Source organism: Brassica rapa, chromosome A06 (genome assembly GCF_000309985.2).
Source record: "Brassica rapa cultivar Chiifu-401-42 chromosome A06, CAAS_Brap_v3.01, whole genome shotgun sequence".
NCBI classification, from domain to species: Eukaryota; Viridiplantae; Streptophyta; class Magnoliopsida; order Brassicales; family Brassicaceae; genus Brassica; species Brassica rapa.
This window is the reverse complement of record NC_024800.2, coordinates 11,725,448-11,745,533: the sequence shown is the minus strand read 5'-3', so window position 1 is coordinate 11,745,533 and position 20,086 is coordinate 11,725,448. Positions and strand designations below refer to the sequence as shown.

At 43.3% G+C, this 20,086-nt stretch overlaps 1 protein-coding gene across 1 annotated transcript; it reads right to left on the bottom strand.

Moving 5' to 3' along the window:
• Positions 1-6,095: 6,095 nt before the first annotated feature.
• Positions 6,096-7,866, bottom strand: LOC103873302 (fasciclin-like arabinogalactan protein 4). The gene has a single exon (XM_009151724.3). The coding sequence runs from the start codon at positions 7,598-7,600 to the stop codon at positions 6,326-6,328; it is 1,275 nt and encodes a 424-aa protein (XP_009149972.1). The 5' UTR covers positions 7,601-7,866; the 3' UTR covers positions 6,096-6,325.
• Positions 7,867-20,086: the final 12,220 nt, after the last annotated feature.

Genomic DNA, 20,086 nt, shown 5'->3' with positions numbered 1-20,086 from the left:
ATGAGTTTGAAAATTTGAAAGATCGTTTACTTATTATGGCTACATGGGAAAAGTCAGCATTATAGTACCAAATGCAATTACTTCCACATTTATTTCCTAACCGATCTGATGTGATTCATTCTATAAATCACAACTTCGTAACTACGCACAAGTATTTTTAACGAATAATTCAGTTTAAAAATGAATTATGTAGTTTAAAAACGAAATTATTTATTTATTGCATATGCAGAATTTGCATTGAGAAATTGGTTTCAGACTCAACCGTATTAACAACTTTTGAAGGAATTAATACAGTTAAAAAACAAGGAGTTAGTAAAAAGAAGATATATGGGTTTGGGTAAAGCTTTCATGTTTTCAATATAATTCAGTAGATGATAAAAAATGTTAAAAAATGTTTTTTTTTTAATACTTCTATAGTGGAAAATATAAAGTGGTTACTATGGTAGCAGTGAGTAAGCGACCACAGAGTATAAGCTTCCTTCTCTACACGGAGTGATTGAATCTGGAAGCAGAAGAACTGGCCGTACACTTTGAAAACTGAATCTCACGATTGGGCGGTTCTTGACACCCCGAAAATCTAGCAAGAAATTGACCAGAGATATACAGTAGATCTGGACCATCGGTCACAAGTTAGTGGAACCCACAGCTGCCCCTATCAAACACGATATTCTTCAGATGAGTTTACTACTCCCTCCGTTCTTTTTTAACTGACGTTTTACAATATTTGTTTTGTCTCCATTTACTTGTCGTTTCCAAAAACCAAAGCAAAAGATAACATAAAGTGATTTGTTTTACCCTTATACTTGTGAATTGTCGTAATAATAATTTAAAGTTAATTCATATATAAAAAGGTTAGAATAGGTATTTGGATAGCTGCCTAAATATGTGTGAAAAGTTGTAAAACGTCATTTAAATTAGGACAGAGGGAGTATTTAACTGATTGGATTCCATTCTTATTTCTTTCTGGGAAAATTCACCATTTCACAGAAATCTATTGTGTCTAGTTATTGTTTTTTGTCAACTCCGATTTTTACTAGAGCTTAACAGATGGCAGAAATACAATAACCAAAACACGTGTATATAAATAATTCATTATAAGCTACATGTTTCTCAAAAAAACATGCAGATTGGGAACGCTTTTTTTTTATTGGGAACGCTTTTGCTTCGCAGCCGATCAAGTTTTCAGACTTTAATCCACTTTGATTTGTACTCCTACATGAAGCCTCTTTCGGCTTTTGCTGACGCTAATGATTAGAAAGCTTACATCTTCGGAAAATAAGTAATTACTCAATCAATCCAAAAGTAAATCATTTGTTGGACCGCTCTAACTGAACGCCAAACTCTACTAAACCCCTTCTGAAGCAACTTCATTTAATCCACCATCACCTTCATCTTTTACAACAGGAAAACGTGACTTACCGGCAAGACAAAGATCGGGTGAAGACTGATTGAAAAAAAAGAGAGAAAGGAATCTGAGTACATATCCTTAGAAGAAGATAAGCAAACACAGCAAATCAAGATTTCATTTAAGCTCGAAAAAGAGAAAACACCAGACAAACTAAATCCAGTTTAGCCGGAATCAAAATCACCCCTCAAAAAGTGGAATTATTATGAAAAAAGACGTTGATAAGTAAATAAATTGAAATAAAGTATAGTTCGTCCTAGCTGGTTTCTCTCTCGGGCACGGAGTCCAAGACAGCCGCACAGCAAATTTCATCCACCAGAATGAAGGTCTCTCTCCGGTGCAGCTCCTCCTTGTCCTAACCGCAAGCCTCTCTGCCGCTCCGACGATGACTCACTCAACATCCCGAAGCTTTCTCTCTTCTCAAACAATGGAGTCATCTGCAGCTGCTTCATCTGAGTCTCTCCTACAGCCTGAACCACCAGATCCAGACCTTGACATGGTGTTTCCAATGGATTCTCCAGTCCTTGTCCCCTCTGACCCTCCTCTGGTTCTCCGCCTCAAACTCACGGCACCCTATCATCGGTGGGGCCCGTCGCTTATGGATCTGAACTCTCGACCTCCAGACCCACCGGATCGAGCCACCCTTTCACACTCCAAAACCTTCACCATCATCACCATTGAACAGTTATTCCCTCATCTCGAGCTCGCTTTGGTAGATCCAAAGAACTTTCTGGTTATTTCGGTCTCTCACTCTCGGTGGGCTCTTTCGTGTGACGTTGTCAACCTCTTCGTTTCAACTATAATCAAACTGAGGACTCTTGATGTTTTTGTTCTCGTCTGATGGTTTGAGGCTCACCAGAGCCGGGTCTAGCGTCATCTCTCTTCCCTGTTCCATCCTTTCCATCATCCATGTCTCGCCTTCTCCACCCTCCAGAGCGTTTAAGCTCGGCTTAAAACGATATCCTGAAGATCCATGCCATCAACCACCGCAAACATACTTTCCCTCACAAAAAGTTGTAGATTTGGTGTCCGATGTAGGTGGGAATCCACTCCGGCATCCATCTTTGAACCATGGGTTTATGAATCTGGCGTCCGATGTAGGTGGGAATCCACTCCGGCGTTCAGCTTTGAGCCATTTGTTTGTGAATCTGGTGTCCGATGTAGGTGGGAATCCACTCCGACGTCCAGCTATGAGCCATCAAAAGCTAGTAAGGCCATGTTGTCGGTGCACAACTTTCACTTCCTCATCTATTGTGGAGAGTACTTCAATACCATGTCTCCTTTCTATGAATGGAGAAAATTTCTCGGATTCTTTTTCGAGTTTTAGTTTCAGTTTACTCACTGGTTTGTTACCTTGTGGAGCGGTCTGTACGGGGCCTGAAGGTGCAATCGAGATTACTTCGGGTTTTCTCGTTGGTGAAGACTGTCTCTCAACGTCACTTGTGAATATCTCTCAGCTGTCCGACTTTGTCGTGGAAGCTTTATCGACGCATTCAAACCTGGTGTTAAATCTGCTGTCAACTTCATATGAAGATTTATCATGCTTGTTTCTTTTGGCTATTGTAGTTTATAAATTGTTTTCAAGAGGAGGTTTAATTCCCTCATGGCTATGTAGTCCTTGAATTTGAAGTTAATGGAAGTTTGTGTTTCAAAAAAAAAAAGTAAATAAATTAATAAACATCGTGATCTGGTTACATTAAGAAAAAAAATGCACCCAAACCCTAAGATTGTTAATTACTTATTTTCTTAACTATAGATTTGACGCCATTAAAAAGAAGTAGAAATTTTCTTAACTAAAGATTTTACCTGTTCAAATATATTTTTGGTTACATTTACCAAAAACGACCGGTGACTAAGGGAATGAGGAGGAACACTATGTTTCTTAATATTCTTTAAAAATTTTACCATTCGTGAGGAATATATTTTCCGTTTCATTCCTCTTCATTCTTTTGTTTGTAGAGAATTATAGAACAAACTAATTTCTCATTAATTTTGATAAGGAACCATCATTCCTCATCATTCCTAAAATTTTATTTTTACTCATTCCTTTCCTATCCATTCATGTTGTTCATACTATGGTTATTAGTCACACCTCCAATATACAAAAGTCTTGAAACATAACTTTTTTTTAATAAATTGAAATTACCTCCCTAAAATGGGCATCATTACAACAAGTTCATACAAGGATTTAAGCAAAATCGGTACAACCACAAGACTTGATAAATTAGACACATCAGACACACAACCAAGTTGTTGGGCGCAACCCCAGATCCTTCCATCGTCACCATCTCATCCGGGTTATTCCGAGGGGAGTTTGCGCTCCCACTCTCCTCCTTGCACAAGTTGTTGTAGTCTCTTAAGCGCGATTGAGGATAGAGGGTATAGAAACCATACATAGTATTTATAGACCAGACGCAAATGCGCAACCTCCGTAAGAGAAACGATGGGCAGAATTGGTAGCATCCAAAGCACAGAGATAAGGGTACCTGCAATCAAAATGAGGGAATAAAACCTGCCAAACAAGTCAGGAAGACCATTATTCGGCACTAGGATGGTCAAATTCCACGCGTACTGCCACTGAGACCGAATTATTACAAAACTACTTCACCTTGAAAACGCATAAGTGAACAAAATGTTTGACGAGTTATGTAGTTGAAAACGAATTATGTAAGTTACACTTGGTTACAAAGTGTTAAAAGTATATCAATACTATTAAAATGAAAGGAGTCTTAAAAAATCTACCTATCAAAGTTGTTTAGTCTCTTTTATTTAACTCATTATTTTTCGGTCTTACCTTAAACTTAGACTAACAATATGTTACCATATATTTCTCTAACAATAATTTATTCAATTCCATTATTTATTCAAATACCACTCCTAAATCTTAATCATTACTATTACTATATTTACCATTTTGATTTTTAATTGTAAAAGCATTGAAACTAATGTTTTATATTATCACTTTTATTATATAATATATAATTTAAAGCAAGAGAAGTTACACAACATATATGTGTATATTTTAACTTCCTCTTTCTTATATAATAACGTAATCATATCATATATAAATTTTCCTACTAAAATCTCATATTATATACTAAACTTTCAATCGTCTATATTTTGATAGATATTTTTATATTTAAAAATGAGTTTTCTAAAAATATTTCATCAACCATGTTTTTGTACAATAACGTTAAAAATCTATATCAAAAGGTTGTTGGACCCGATATGGATGTAATGGGTCCACATCTGTTCGGTTATTTAGGATCCTAAATAGATTCAAAAAATCTAAAAAATATCTGAAACACGAAAATTACTTGAAACTCCAAACAAATACCCAAAAAATTCAAATACCTAAAAATTCAAAATCTTATTCAAAATCTGACACTGAACTGAAAATACACAAAATTTTATCCAAATACACAAAAAAAAAAATTTAATTTGAAAATTTACCTGAAATCAAAAACTATAATCGTAAACCAAAAATCTAAAAAAAATATCCATAATGCCGGAAATATATTCGAAATATCCAAATATACCTAATAAACACAACATATTTATGATCAGGTCTAGGGTAGGACCGGACTCAAACAAAGACATGGGGGCCCAAAAAAAACCCCACTAGATTATCTTCTCTCGATCTAAACTAAACCTATATTTCCGGGTCGGTTAGGTTTGTTTTTTTATCCGGATATAATTCTTATGCCTAAAAAAACTTACGTAAAAATTTACATATAAAATATCAAATAAACTAATTCATAGATTATATAACTGTTAAAAAATATATTTTTTGATATAATAAGACTTTGTATTATAATATAATTCAAAAATCCGCGTTTTTTAAGCGCGGGTCAAAATCTAGTTTTGTGGTTATAGGAATAGAAATAAAAACGTAAGTTAGGATATTTTTGGTTTAAAAATTCGATTTAGAGTCATTAACAGCTTAAAGGAATTAATAAAGAAAATAAATAAATTTTTTTTTTTAGAAACTATAAAGCGGTTAGTACGGTACTAGTGTGTACGCGACCACAGAATATGACATCTTCTCTTTGGCGAGTGAATACGGAAGCAGTAGTTCTGACCGTACATCCGCCCCTGCGCAGTCGGTAATTAGATCTGAAGATCCGACGGCTCTAGACGCCATGAAAATCTAGCGTGAAATTTGATCTGGGAGATAGTAGATCTGGACAGCGTCGGTGCACAAGTTAGTAGGACCTACACAACTGTCAAGCACTGCCTATATTCTGCTGAGTTTATTATTATTTTTTTTGGTCGAAGCTGAGTTAATTATTATTATTATTATTTTTTTTTTTTTGATCAAGCTGATTACTTTCTAGTGAAACTCATCAATTCCCAAATATCTATTGTGTTTTGTATAAATCCACGTATTCACACCTCACAGAAATGGAATTATTATCATGGTCGCAATTGTTTTGGCGAAACTCATCACTCCCCAAATATCTATTGTGTTTTGTTATAAATCCACGTATTCACCGCACAGGAAATGGAATTATTATCATGATCGCAATTGTTTTGGCAAACAGTAAACAAAGAAAATAAATAACAGATAAAGTAATAGGATACGTCATGACTTGGTTACACTTGCATGATGAAGTAAGAACGCACAAGAGTCGTAAGTTTTTTCTTTTTTTTTTAAACTACAGATTTAGATGTCATTAAAAGAAGTAAGGACTACAAATTTTGTTTTAACTATTTAATAACATTTGCTTACAATCTACCAGATCGATTGGATTAATTACAGGTAAAAAGACGACACTAGTATCAAACTGAAAATGACCCATTTTATATATCAGCGAGTTGCTTTTTTTTTTTCTCAAGAGTTACTAAAATAACATTATGACCGTAAATAAATGAAAAACTTTAATATATGGCAAAACATAATGGAATAAATACGAAAAATCATACCAGGAAAGCACACCAAAATGCTATACACCAACACAAGTAGAAGAAAACCCGAGTCCTTTTTACCGTGCTAGAGGAAACTACCTCACCCGGAGGCGCTACTAATCGGGACGGCTGATCATCGGAACCCTCTGGGGACAACGAAACTTGACGTGGAGGAGTTGTTGTGGCAGGAGTACTCACGGGTTGGCCCGATTTTGGAAACAGCTCCTTAGGCAAAAGCACTTTGGATACTCCAAAAACAGAAACAGGGTTCTGATCAAAAGCCGTTTGAGTCACAAGAGCTAAAACCAAACCCGAATTGATAGTAACGATGGATCCATTAACCCGGGAAATGTTGAGAGTGTAGGAACCGGCTCCCATAAGCTCAGTAGCTAATGTCGGGTTAACCGGATTGGTTATAGATTCGAGCGAACCGAGTGTGTAATAGGAATTGAGGACATGGAATTTGAGGACGATGGCTTTTTTATCCGCCGGCAAGGACTGGAGGTTCTGGTTTTCAGGGAGATCGGAGAAAGCGGAATCCGTGGGGACAAAGACGGTGATTCCGGCGCCATGATCGTCGTTTTCTAATTCAGTAATGACCCCGGAAGCGACGAGGAGGGAGAGAGCAACGTTGAAGTTGTGACCGTTGATTAGAATCTGAGTCAAATTGATTCCCGCCGGAGGAGGAGACATTCCCGAAGTCGGCGGAATGAGAGTCTCGGAGGCGGTGAGATCGATTCCGGCGGGGACGAGGAAGGAGTCGACGGAGAGAAGAGTTATGTTGGGAGGTTTGGTTTCGAGGAGCTTTAAAACGGTGACTGACTTTGATGAGGTAGGGGATCCGATAGTGACGGAGCCAGAAGCCGGGTCACGTGTGACATTAACGGATCCAGATCCGGCGAAGACATGGCCGGAAGCTTCGTAAAGGGTAGTAACTGCAGATCCAGAGGGTGAGATACGACGGAGATCAGAATCGGAGAGGAACTGGAGCAAGACATTGAAACGAAGGAGATCTGCGAGTTTAGGAGGAGATAGGCGGCGCGTGAAGTCGACGGAGGCGGAGGAGAAGTGAGAATTCGGCACGGCGAGGAGAGTGAGTGAGTTTCTGCCGGAGAGTTCGGAGGCGATGCCGGAGGAGACAAGGAGGTTGGAGAAGGAAGATAGATTGGGGAAAGAGGATAGGACGGTGGTGACGTTGATGGCGGCGGCGGTGGTGGAGAGTAGGAATAGAAGTAAATAGACGGATGCAGGAGATGCGAGATGGGAAATGAAATTCACGGTCGCCATTATTTGTTGAGATAGGTAATGTGAGTGGTAAAGAGGAGGAAGTGGATGGAGAGAGAGTGTCAAGTGTTGATGTGGTCACAAGATGTGGTTCACTGCCTATAGCCGGTAAGAACCGGTCGGCCCGGTATTCGATGAGCTTAATTGTATTAATGGAAGCAACAAAAACGAGTCGTGGTGGCTCTTCGTATATTTGTGATCAGTGGCGAAGCCACACCTAAGTAAGGAACCATATCATCGTTCCCAACGGAGAAAACGGATCAATTGGTGGATTGAGCATAATGAGAATGGATCAAGTGGATCTTGGGGTTCTAGTGCTAATCAAACGTATCTAGCGTTTCAAATATTGTACATGTTTAAAATAACTTTGATCAAAATTATATTATCATTTATATTTCATAAGTAAAGTAGTTATTTTTGAGCTTTAAGATTATATATATATATATATATATATGTATATATATATATATTCATATGATATGAAATAATTATAAGTTGATCAAAAAAAAGAAATAATTATAATTTTGGTAACATAACATTAAAAATGAGCTATAATACTAAATTAAACTAAATATATACATGATAAATATGCTGTAAATACAAAACTAAATGTTGTTTTAAAGCAAATAAGATTTACAAGATGAAGAATTATAGTATTATGTATATATGTTACAAAAATTTATATCATAAAAAGATGAAAATAAATAAATTACTTCCAAACTAAAAAGTTTTTTACAAACAAAATTTAAAATTTTCAAAAGTAAAATTATTTTATAAAAACAATGAGTTAATATATACAGTTTTACTTTTTTCCACTGTTTCATTATTTAAATACATTTATATAACTAGTCAAAAATACAGTTATAGTCAATACTTATTTTCTAATAAATGTCTGCACTGTTTATAAAAAACAGATAGTAGTAACATTATGAATTTTTTGTGTCATAACAATATGAAGTAAAGTTGTTCATTTTAGATAAATATGTTACAATAATTAACTACCAATAATCAATAAACATATATAAATAAAATAAAAAAATTATTGTGAAAAGTGGAACAAGAAGAAACAGTTCTTTTTTGTTGCAACGTTATTTCATTTTAAATTTAATAATTTATTAAACAAATTTTTACAAGTTTTTTTTTATACAGTTATTGTTTTCTATTAATATTTAAACGATTTTACAAAGTATTATACTTTCTTAATATCATAAAATTTCATAGACAATAGACTAAAAATAAAAAAATAGGTCAATAATTAATTCAAAAACAGTCATCAAAGTGTATTATACTTTATTAACATTATAAAATCGAAGTGTTCATCCCTACAAATTACGTATATGCTTAATTTAAAATTCAAAAGATATATATATATATATATATATATATATTTTATTATATTTTAAATAAAATATATAGATTTACTGTATTTATAAATTATTTAAATAACTATTTTCATTTATGAAAATAAATAGTAATATAAAATTTTATATAAATTATTTTAAATTTGTACAGTACTTTGAACCGTCTTTTATCCACTTTCACCATTCAACCCATATGTTTGGACTGCTAAATCCACTTGATCTACTTTTGAACCGCTAAATCCGCTAGAACCCACTCTTGTTCCGCTCAATCTACTTGTTCCGTTAGATCCGCAACGCTTGATCCGCTTTTCCCATTCGAAGCCACTAGTGTTTCAAATATCCATTAGTGGCTCATAAATTTGTTCTTGCATTGAACCAGAAGCAGTTCAAAACTATATTTTTAATATATTTAATGTAGAAACACAGTTATAGTTGAAACATGTTGAATGGGAATTTTCAAGCGGTCCTCCCACTACGTTCATCGTCCGTTGTTTTATCCACCTTCCATTCCAAGCCGTTGAATGGGAATTTTCGAGCGGTCCTCCCTCTACGTGTATCGTCCGTTGATTTATCCATCTTCCATTCCAAGCCAGTTTCAGTGTAAACTATTTAAGATTTTAATGGAGGTCCTGTAAATATATTAAATAATTTGTTAATAGCTTTTACTTTTCCCACTGTTAATAATATTTTGTTAATAGTATTAAGTGCTGTTCATTTATCTATCTGTCATTTTCATCGAAATGATCTATTTAGATGATTTATCGAAATGATCTATTTGGATGTTATTCGTGTAAGCTCTAGAAAAAGAGCTTGGCTCTTCTTAAAACAGAGGAGGTGTTACACATGTTGATCGATGTGTAACACAAAGCGGCAAATTAGTTATGGAACGATGACGTGTCAAATAATATTGAGTCCAAGATATTGCTTTGGTGTAAAACAAAGAGATTTGGATTTAGCATTATATTAAGAAACAAAATATTGTGTGGGGGCGTATGTAACTGAATTACCTTGGGTAGATTTAGGTTAGACATTCTATTGGAGAAAAGCTTGAACAAGTGTTTGTTCTTGTGATATATGGTGTTTTAAACATCATAATATATGTGTTTCTTGAGATATTCCAGTCTTCTATCGAACCTATCTAGTCCTTTTGTGATTATTTTAGGTACAGAGTAGGCAGAAAATGGGAAGAGAGGATGCATGAAGAAAGATGCCATTCTGAAACGTTTCTCGTGGAACAGCCAGGCGGAGCAGCCCGAAGATTGTTCCCACAACGGAACAGCCTAGCGACTGCTCTTGACAGATAAGGAAACCTCCAAAGTTATTTCAGGAGTTTGCCCTAGCTACCCTATTCCTCCTTCTAGCCTATCGACGCCTCCATATAAAACACTACCCTATCTATTTTACATTACTACGCTAGTTTTGCAAGAGACAGAGACTTGTATTTTGGCGATTGCAACTTGTAAGGGAGAAGGCTTCATCTCTCACCTAGAGAAGACTATCCTGAACCCTTGGTTCTTATTTTATCATATGCAGTATTATTCAGAAATGTTGTCTTTGAAATCTTGAATTATGATCGAGTAGTCGGCTAGTTCGCCTATTTAATCAGGCAAATGTGGCAATCCCTGGATGTAACGCCTCAACTGCAACCCCAACCTTCAAGAGAGGCCTGCTACCAGATGGAGACCTTTACAAAGAGCTAACCAAGTATCAATGCAAGACTATGAAGGACGTATTATCCCAAGCATGGGCACTGGTCAAATGGGAAGAGGACGTCGCCAAACGAGCCAAAGAGCAGCATAAACTGGATCAAACGGCTGCTAAGCAAGCGAAAAGCAATCGAGACGAAGGATCGTATCAGAGGAAAGAGACAGAAAGTAAGAACCCGGATGTGGGAACCGAAATTCGCACTGTCGATTTCCGTTTAAATAAGGAAACTAAGAAAACCCTAGTTTCCCAGAGGACCCGGATATCTGTTAATTACCACACGTCAAGCAATCAGAACACGAGAATAACAACGATAAAAATAAGAAATCGAAAAGAGAGCAAAGTAGATCTTATTCCGAATCTGCGTATGAGCGTTACAACAAGGTATAAGCCTGGGCTCGAGAGCTGTCGGCGAGATTCCTAGTTCTAGCAACCCTAAGACGGCTAAACCTAATTGAGTCGCAGCTCGAAATAACAAAAACGGAAAGTTGCCTAAATCGCTCTAAGTGCTAAGTTTGCTCTGAAAAGTTCCTCCTCTGCTCCTCGCCTAGGACTCCTTATATACTAGCTCCAAGGTCGGTTTACGCTTTTACTCTTCTGCCCTTAAGCCGTCATAGCATAAAAATGGAGATATTCCATTTTTCCCGATCTTCACAATTATCTTCAAAACTTCCGTATTTATCCGCGGAAACTTGACATTTATCCTTCCTCGTGGGCCAAGCGCGAACCATGCTGTGGTTCACGGGCTTTTGGTTAAGAAAAATCGTAGGATGGGCCTCGAGTCGTGTTTTAGGTCCCTTTGGGCCGTCTTCCGACTCGACACGTTTACTACGAGTTTTCCGCGGTTTCTAATCCGCGAAGTTTGATCGATGAATTAGAATAGCGGGAAACATGGACTGAGCTTGCTACGGTCTTCGGGAGATAGCATTCGAAGGTTTGACGAGAATGCAAGGACTGGTGTCGTATCGATGTTCGGAAAGGTTCAATCGCTACACAGCGACCGAACTTTGGCTCGAGCCCGGTCGCTACGTAGCGACCGAGCGGGACGATCGCTCGGTCGCTACGTAGCGACCGAGCGGGACGAACGCTCGGTCGCTACGTAGCGACCGAGCTTTGGCTCGAGCTCGGTCGCTACGTAGCGACCGAGCGGGACGATCGCTCGGTCGCTACGTAGCGACCGAGCTTGGCTGAGCTCGGTCGCTACGTAGCGACCGAGCGGGACGATCGCTCGGTCGCTACGTAGCGACCGAGCTTTGGCTCGAGCTCGGTCGCTACGTAGCGACCGAGCGGGACGATCGCTCGGTGCTACGTAGCGACCGAGCGGGACGATCGCTCGGTCGCTACGTAGCGACCGAGCGGGACGATCGCTCGGTCGCTACGTAGCGACCGAGCTTTGGCTCGAGCTCGGTCGCTACGTAGCGACCGAGCGGGACGATCGCTCGGTCGCTACGTAGCGACCGAGCGGGACGATCGCTCGGTCGCTACGTAGCGACCGAGCTTGGCTGAGCTCGGTCGGTACGTAGCGACCGAGCGGGACGATCGCTCGGTCGCTACGTAGCGACCGAGCTTTGGCTCGAGCTCGGTCGCTAGCGACCGAGCGGGACGATCGCTCGGTCGCTACGTAGCGACCGAGCGACGACCGAGCGGGACGATCACTCGGTCGCTACGTAGCGACCGAGCTTTGGCCCGAGCTCGGTCGCTACGTAGCGACCGAGCGGGACGATCGTTCGGTTTGAATCCCAAAGAATACTTCTTCGTAAAAATAACCTCGTATAGGTTATTTTTACGAAAATTACATCCCTTCTTTTACTAACTCTTTCGGAAATACGATCTCTGAGGATTTTCGGGTGGTAATTCCGTCGTAACCGTTTTTGACCCCAACAGTTAGCCCCCCAGCCCGTTAGGATCATGCATGGGGGGATCCTAGCGTGCGGTTAGGCATGTTTGGCAAGTTAGGCGTGATGGATGGAATTAATATGCGAAAGTCCGAGCTTGAATAGTAAATCCTCATGTCTTATAAGAAGAGAGGTAACTTGTTCCATAATTTTTTCACTTTCTTGTTTTTCTCTAAGATCTTTCAAAAAAAACTTTCTATCTTTCTCTCCACCCTTTTCCTCTATTCTCTTAAGAGAAGTGTAAAGATGTCGAGCAAGAAAAAGATTGCGAAAAAAGGGTCTTCGTCCGCGAGTCCTTACGAAGAGCTCGTCGTTCCGAAGATGGAGTTCGTGCCTCACTCGGTGCATCCTGCCGAGAACGAGGCATGGTGGGTTGCTCATTATGGCTCGTTGATCCCTCCCAAGGAGAAGCCATTCCCGGTCCTGGTCCATCGTGGAGTCGAGGAAGAGGACGCAAGCAGGACTACTGACGAGTTTCTCGCGACGATGCGGTCGTTCTACCACATCCCGGATGTTGTGGAGTTCCGGGTTCCCTGCCGCGGGGAATGTGCTAACAACCCCCCGGAGGGTTACTTTACTTGTTATGAGGCGTTCATAGTGCGTTGTCGCCTCTGGTTCCCCATACCCGAAATTCTCGTCCGAGTGTTGGACCGCTTCGAAGTCGCGATAAGTCAGTTGACACCCCTTGCCATTCAGCACCTTATTGGGATCTTGATCCTAAGCTATGAGCATGGCCTTTCCCTTTCCGTCGATCATTATGAAGCGCTTTTGAGGCTTCAACTTGTCAAGGATACGGATAAGCATAGGTTTGTCCCTCGGAAATTTATGTCGGTGGTTAAGAAGTTCATTTCGAACTTCAACTTGTGGAAGAAGTTCTTTTTCTTTGTTCGTTTGGACGCTGCGTCCGTCGAAGAGAGTTGCATTCCACTGTTCCGGAGGTTGCCGAACAATCGTCCTTCATCAATCCTCTTGCTCCGTTCCCTGAAGACATTATCTCAGGAATGGTCCCTTCTTCTGGACTTCTTTCACGCCGAGAAGGGTTCGGAAGGCACTGAAATTTGTGCAACCTGGTCCAGCTTTGGACGCGGATACGGGAGGTGACTCCGAACCTGACGACCAGAATCCCGTCGAAGCTCCGACAGCTGCGCCGGAGTCGAGCTCTTGGAAGGGAAAAGATGTCGATCTTGGCGACATAGAGTTTTCGATGGACGACTCTATGCTTCCAGGATGGGATCCGAAACTTGCTTACGGCGACGGAAGCGGTTCGAGCGAGGCCCCCATTCCGGACTTCGATGATTTCTTTGCTGGGCTGCCATCGGGTTTCGATGCTCCTCCTCCTACGAAAGAATCGGCGAGGCCGAGAGTCGTTGCGGAAGGATCTCGCATCATCAATGGGGTTAGTTTTTTTTTGGGAATTTTTTAGTGATTATCCTATGTATGGATTTGTAACACGCCCATCGATTTTGCAGGGCCTGAGCTTGCTGGGCTCGGCCATCGAGGCGGGTCATAGAGAAGCCATGGTCTACCGCTTCAAGGCGGAGAAAGCGGAGCGGGATCTCGCTCGCGTGCAAGGCGAGATGCTGGAGCGAGAGGCACAGCTTACTCGTGATCATGCGCGGGCTGTTCGTAGAGCGGAGAGGAAAGGCAAAAGAGAAATCGTCGAGGTGATGAAGACTCGCGCATCTCAGTTCCAGGTTGAGTACGGGAACCTTAAGAATGCCTTTACCTCGGTGGGCGACTTTCGCGAGTGCCGTGGTTCGGTCGGAAGTCTTTGGAGGACGCAAGCCGACGACTATGTGTTTGAAGAGGAAATGAGCTTGATGAAGAGTGGGATGAGTGACCGTGCCCACGCTGAGGCGCTTATCCCTCCGATCGACGAGAGGATTCAAGGGTTCTGGGATTCCATCCCGGTTTCTCCTGATACCGAGGAGGTCCCGATCGATTTTCACGATGGTGGCGAGGAAGTGGATCGTCCTGCGGATGCGTTTGGTGCTTCGTTGTCCGGGGACTTTGACTTTGGATTATGAGGGATGGATCAGTTATCCTTGTTTTCGGCCGAATGTGGCCCTTTGAATTTGGATTTCGTTTAGGCCAAGATGGCCGTATTTGTATTTCCGGGACTGGCCGTTGGTGGCTTTGAATCCCTTGCCGCTTTACGCGGTTTATTTATATGATAAATGTTTTGTTTCGAGTTTTTCCTGAGTAGGGTTGAAGTAAATACGAGTTGTCGTCTCGTATGTAGTTCTAATTAGACGTTCAATCTGTTGGTTCGTTCGTGATTTTCGTAAAAATTTATCTGTCTTTACGATTTTCGAGAACATTGAGATACGAACGGAGAGGCATGGTTTATGATCTCGTATCTTTTAGATATCATGCCTTGAGATGTTTGAGACCAGAGCGTTGGGTTTAGGGCAAGACCTAGGTTTACTTTCGGTTAAGGTTTGTGCGGTGACTAGCCGGCTATCGTTTTTCCTGTTGCGATTTCTTCCTGACTCGCACCGGTTTAAAGTCCGCGATATGTTCTCGGCTTATATGACTTGTATGGTACGAATCGAGCATCTTCTCAGAATCAACTGGAAGTGCTAAACCAAAATTTCGGATTTTTGTTGTAGCGCGCTTTTGTCCTTGTGCTGGACGTTTTTAAAGATCAAAAGAGTGATCGGATTGCGTTTGTTTAAGACGGCTGGCGTGTTCGTCGGGGCCAATCGACGAACGGGGTGTAAGGTTTTTGGTGGTCGCGTTCGGACAATTTGTTTAGCATTGTCCTCGAATTTTAACTTTTTGCGACGTCTCGCAGTTATTTTCGAGGATTATGCGTGTATTTTTGCGTGTTTGAAAGGTGATAATCTTTACGATTTTTGGGCCGGATGAGGCCGCAGACGAGCGTAAACTGAAGCGTAAGCGTTTTCGATAAAAAGACAGTGTATATTGTAAAATTTTTTATGTTTCTAAAAACTCGATTACAATAATGGCGATTGTGGGAGTATACGAGTATACGCACCCACTCCCCCCCCCTTTTTAGAGAGGGGGATAGCTGAACTCGTCTTTTGACAAGCTGCCTACGTACCCCTTTCGAGGATCAAGCCATCTCGTAGTTCTGTTTCATGCCGCGAGTGTTCTTACTCGGCGGTTGGTGTCGCGATGTCCGCCTTGACCGTGTCGATCGTGGCTGGGTCGACGCTATTTTCCGGATGTTCCGGTTGAGTTGTCGCGTGGGCTTCGGATTTATGTCGAGCTTCGACGTCCGATGCGTTTGCGTTGACAGACGATTTTACTTCGTCCTTGTGCGGGGCGCTTTTGGCCGAAGATCGATCTATCTTCGCGCGTTTGCCGTTTGCAGAAGCCGTGATTTGCCTTAACTTATGCTCCGCGAGGAAGCATAGTCGCGACTGTTTTTGGCATCCCCAGATGGCCGCGACTCCGCTCGGCGTTGGGAACTTGAGACCCAGGTGGTAAGTTGACGGAACTGCCTGCATGGCGTTGAGCCATGGGGTTCCCATGATCACGTTGTAGATAGCGGGATGGTCGACTACCGCGAATTCGACGATTTTCGTGATCTCCTTGGCCATGACTGGCAATTGGATTGATCCGAGAGTCATCGACACTTCGCCTGAAAAACCCGTGAGTGGTTTTGGCGTCGGAATTACCTCTCCGAGTTCGATACTCATCCGCTTGAGAGTGTCGCGGAAGATTACGTTGACCGTGCTTCCCGTATCGACGAGTACCCTTCCGACTTCTAAATCTCGTATGACGAGATCTATGACGAGCGGGTCGCAGTGAGGTTGGTCGATACCGCCGGCTTCTTCCTCCGTGAAGGTGATCGAGCAACTTTGGCCGTCTCGAGGAGGAGACCATGTAGGCCAATTTGCGCTTGATTCTGCCTTCCGTTGGTAAGCCTTGATGGCTGACACGGTATCGCCGCAGTATTGAGATCCTCCGATGATCATATTGACTCTGCGACGATTGTTATCGTTCCCTTTGTCATCCGGCCTCCTACCGCGTTTATCCCCAGGTTGGTTTCGTTGAGGAGATTTTTCGGCGGGCGGATTTCTGTCCGTCTTTGGAGGCCGATCAGAATCGAGGATGAGATCCTTGACGCTAGTTACTTCCGAAAGCTCTCCAGCGAGCAGCTTCGCGGCCAGTCTTGCTCCTAAGACTTTGCAATTAGTCGTGGAGTGTCCTCGGGATTGGTGGAACTCGCAGAAGGTGTTCTCGTCATACCCTTGATTGCGAGTCCATGTGTTGCCCGTGGTCCGGCCTTGATCCGAATTGATCGCATAGTTATGCGCCCCTTGGAGATCTTCCCCCTCGTGATGGACGTACTTGTCGTTACGAGAGTTCTTCTTTTTCCCCTTCGGATCTGCGTCTTTCGAGGATGGTCTTGCCGGCTTATGTTTTTGCGATAAGACTTTAGTTTCTTCCTCCACTATGATATAGTCCGTTGCTTTGTGGAGGGCGTCCTGGATCGTTCGCGGTTTGTCGAGAGTTATCCATTTTCTGAATTTCGACTTGTACCAGAGCGTCTTTCTCAGCGCGTCGATGGCCACTTTGTCGCTTATCCCGCTGACCCTGGACATTATCAGTTTGAACCGACTGATAAACTCGCGGAGGGGTTCGTCTTCCCTCTGGGAGAGACTCCAGAGATCAACATCGGAGGTTTCCCTGTCTATGAATACAGAGTACTGTTTGAGGAATTCCGATGCGAGCTGTCGAAAACTCCCGATGGTGTTGCGACGAAGGCGTGCGAACCATTCGAGCGCTGCTCCTTCAAGATTTTCGACGAACAGGCGGCAATAGCCGGCATCCTTTTCGCCGTCCTTCAGTCTTGCTCTTCCCATCGCGATGTGGAAAGCCTGAAGGTGCGCTTTCGGATCGGCCGTACCATCGTACTTCGGTACTTTGATCTTTCCCGGATCGGACACCCTCATGTCCGAAATGCGACTGGTAAAGGGGGTCTTTCGAGCTCCTTCCAGCAGTCGATCGATCTCGGGGGCAGCACTAGTAGCATGATGGATTTGAGACTTTACGGCTCTCACTTCTGCCGCAGTCTTGGTGATGTAGTCGCGAAGATCGCGGATATCCGATGTCTCGTCAGTGGATTTCCGAGCCTGTCGGCGCTTACTGCGAGTGAGCTCGGTTTGCCTTTCGGCCAGCTCCTCTTGTTCGTTCCAATAGGCGACTTCTTCTTCTTCCGTCATTGGTTTTTCGAACGGGGAGCCTTCCCGAGCGGATCGGCTTCTGGTCCTTCTTGGATGTCTGTCGACATCCTCGTCGGTGTCGTTGGAGACATCGCTAGGATCCAGGTCAATGTGTTCGGCTTCGTTATCCTCCGAGTCCTTTGCAGGGAGCGGAAGACTTTCAGAGTTCCCCTTCTCGATGGGAGACTTCTCGCTGGGGTTTTGACCGGAAGGTCGTTCCCGCGCGACTCCTGCTCTATCGAGTGGGGTGGCGAAATCGAGCCTCTTCCCGCGGATTTTGGTGGTTCCGCGGGGACGGATAGCTTGGGTCCTTGCCGTTAAGGTTTCAACCTGTTTGGTCAAGGTATTCACGAGCTTATCCTGTTCTTCCGACCTTTTTTCATAGGTGGCGAACATCTTTTTAAACTCCTCGAGAGTCGCGGCGTTGGCTTGCGCGTTGGCCGCAGATACGTCCGCTACCGGAGTGTGGAGATCGGTGCCGCTGCCTCCGTTAAGGGGAGTTTGCACGTTATCCGCGTCGTTGGTTGACATGTCTGACTGTGTGTGGCTTTTGCGGGTTAGATTGATCCGTAAGGCCCCCTCCTTCTAGCGCCAAACTGTGGGAACCGAAATTCGCACTGTCGATTTCCGTTTAAATAAGGAAACTAAGAAAACCCTAGTTTCCCAGAGGACCCGGATATCTGTTAATTACCACACGTCAAGCAATCAGAACACGAGAATAACAACGATAAAAATAAGAAATCGAAAAGAGAGCAAAGTAGATCTTATTCCGAATCTGCGTATGAGCGTTACAACAAGGTATAAGCCTGGGCTCGAGAGCTGTCGGCGAGATTCCTAGTTCTAGCAACCCTAAGACGGCTAAACCTAATTGAGTCGCAGCTCGAAATAACAAAAACGGAAAGTTGCCTAAATCGCTCTAAGTGCTAAGTTTGCTCTGAAAAGTTCCTCCTCTGCTCCTCGCCTAGGACTCCTTATATACTAGCTCCAAGGTCGGTTTACGCTTTTACTCTTCTGCCCTTAAGCCGTCATAGCATAAAAATGGAGATATTCCATTTTTCCCGATCTTCACAATTATCTTCAAAACTTCCGTATTTATCCGCGGAAACTTGACATTTATCCTTCCTCGTGGGCCAAGCGCGAACCATGCTGTGGTTCACGGGCTTTTGGTTAGAAAAATCGTAGGATGGGCCTCGAGTCGTGTTTTAGGTCCCTTTGGGCCGTCTTCCGACACGACACGTTTACTACGAGTTTTCCGCGGTTTCTAATCCGCGAAGTTTGATCGATGAATTAGAATAGCGGGAAACATGGACTGAGCTTGCTACGGTCTTCGGGAGATAGCATTCGAAGGTTTGACGAGAATGCAAGGACTGGTGTCGTATCGATGTTCGGAAAGGTTCAATCGCTACACAGCGACCGAACTTTGGCTCGAGCCCGGTCGCTATGTAGCGACCGAGCAAAACGAGTGCTCGGTCGCTACGTAGCGACCGAGCTTCGGCTTGAGCTCGGTCGCTACGTAGCGACCGAGCGGGACGATCGCTCGGTCGCTACGTAGCGACCGAGCGGGACGATCGCTCGGTCGCTACGTAGCGACCGAGCTTGGCTGAGCTCGGTCGCTACGTAGCGACCGAGCGGGACGAACGCTCGGTCGCTACGTAGCGACCGAGCTTTGGCTCGAGCTCGGTCGCTACGTAGCGACCGAGCGGGACGATCGCTCGGTCGCTACGTAGCGACCGAGCTTGGCTGAGCTCGGTCGCTACGTAGCGACCGAGCGGGACGATCGCTCGGTCGCTACGTAGCGACCGAGCTTTGGCTCGAGCTCGGTCGCTACGTAGTGACCGAGCGGGACAATCGCTCGGTCGCTACGTAGCGACCGAGCGGGACGATCGCTCGGTCGCTACGTAGCGACCGAGCTTGGCTGAGCTCGGTCGCTACGTAGCGACCGAGCGGGACGAACGCTCGGTCGCTACGTAGCGACCGAGCTTTGGCTCGAGCTCGGTCGCTACGTAGCGACCGAGCTTGGCTGAGCTCGGTCGCTACGTAGCGACCGAGCTTTGGCTCGAGCTCGGTCGCTAAGTAGTGACCGAGCGGGACGATCGCTCGGTCGCTACGTAGCGACCGAGCGGGACGATCGCTCGGTCGCTACGTAGCGACCGAGCTTGGCTGAGCTCGGTCGCTACGTAGCAACCGAGCGGGACGATCACTCGGTCGCTACGTAGCGACCGAGCTTTGGCCCGAGCTCGGTCGCTACGTAGCGACCGAGCGGGACGATCGTTTGGTTTGAATCCCAAAGAATACTTCTTCGTAAAAATAACCTCGTATAGGTTATTTTTA

What these genes read in the sequence shown, in the direction of transcription:
- LOC103873302 (XM_009151724.3), bottom strand. Translation starts at nt 7,600, where the DNA reads ATGGCGACCGTGAATTTCATTTCCCATCTCGCATCTCCTGCATCCGTC.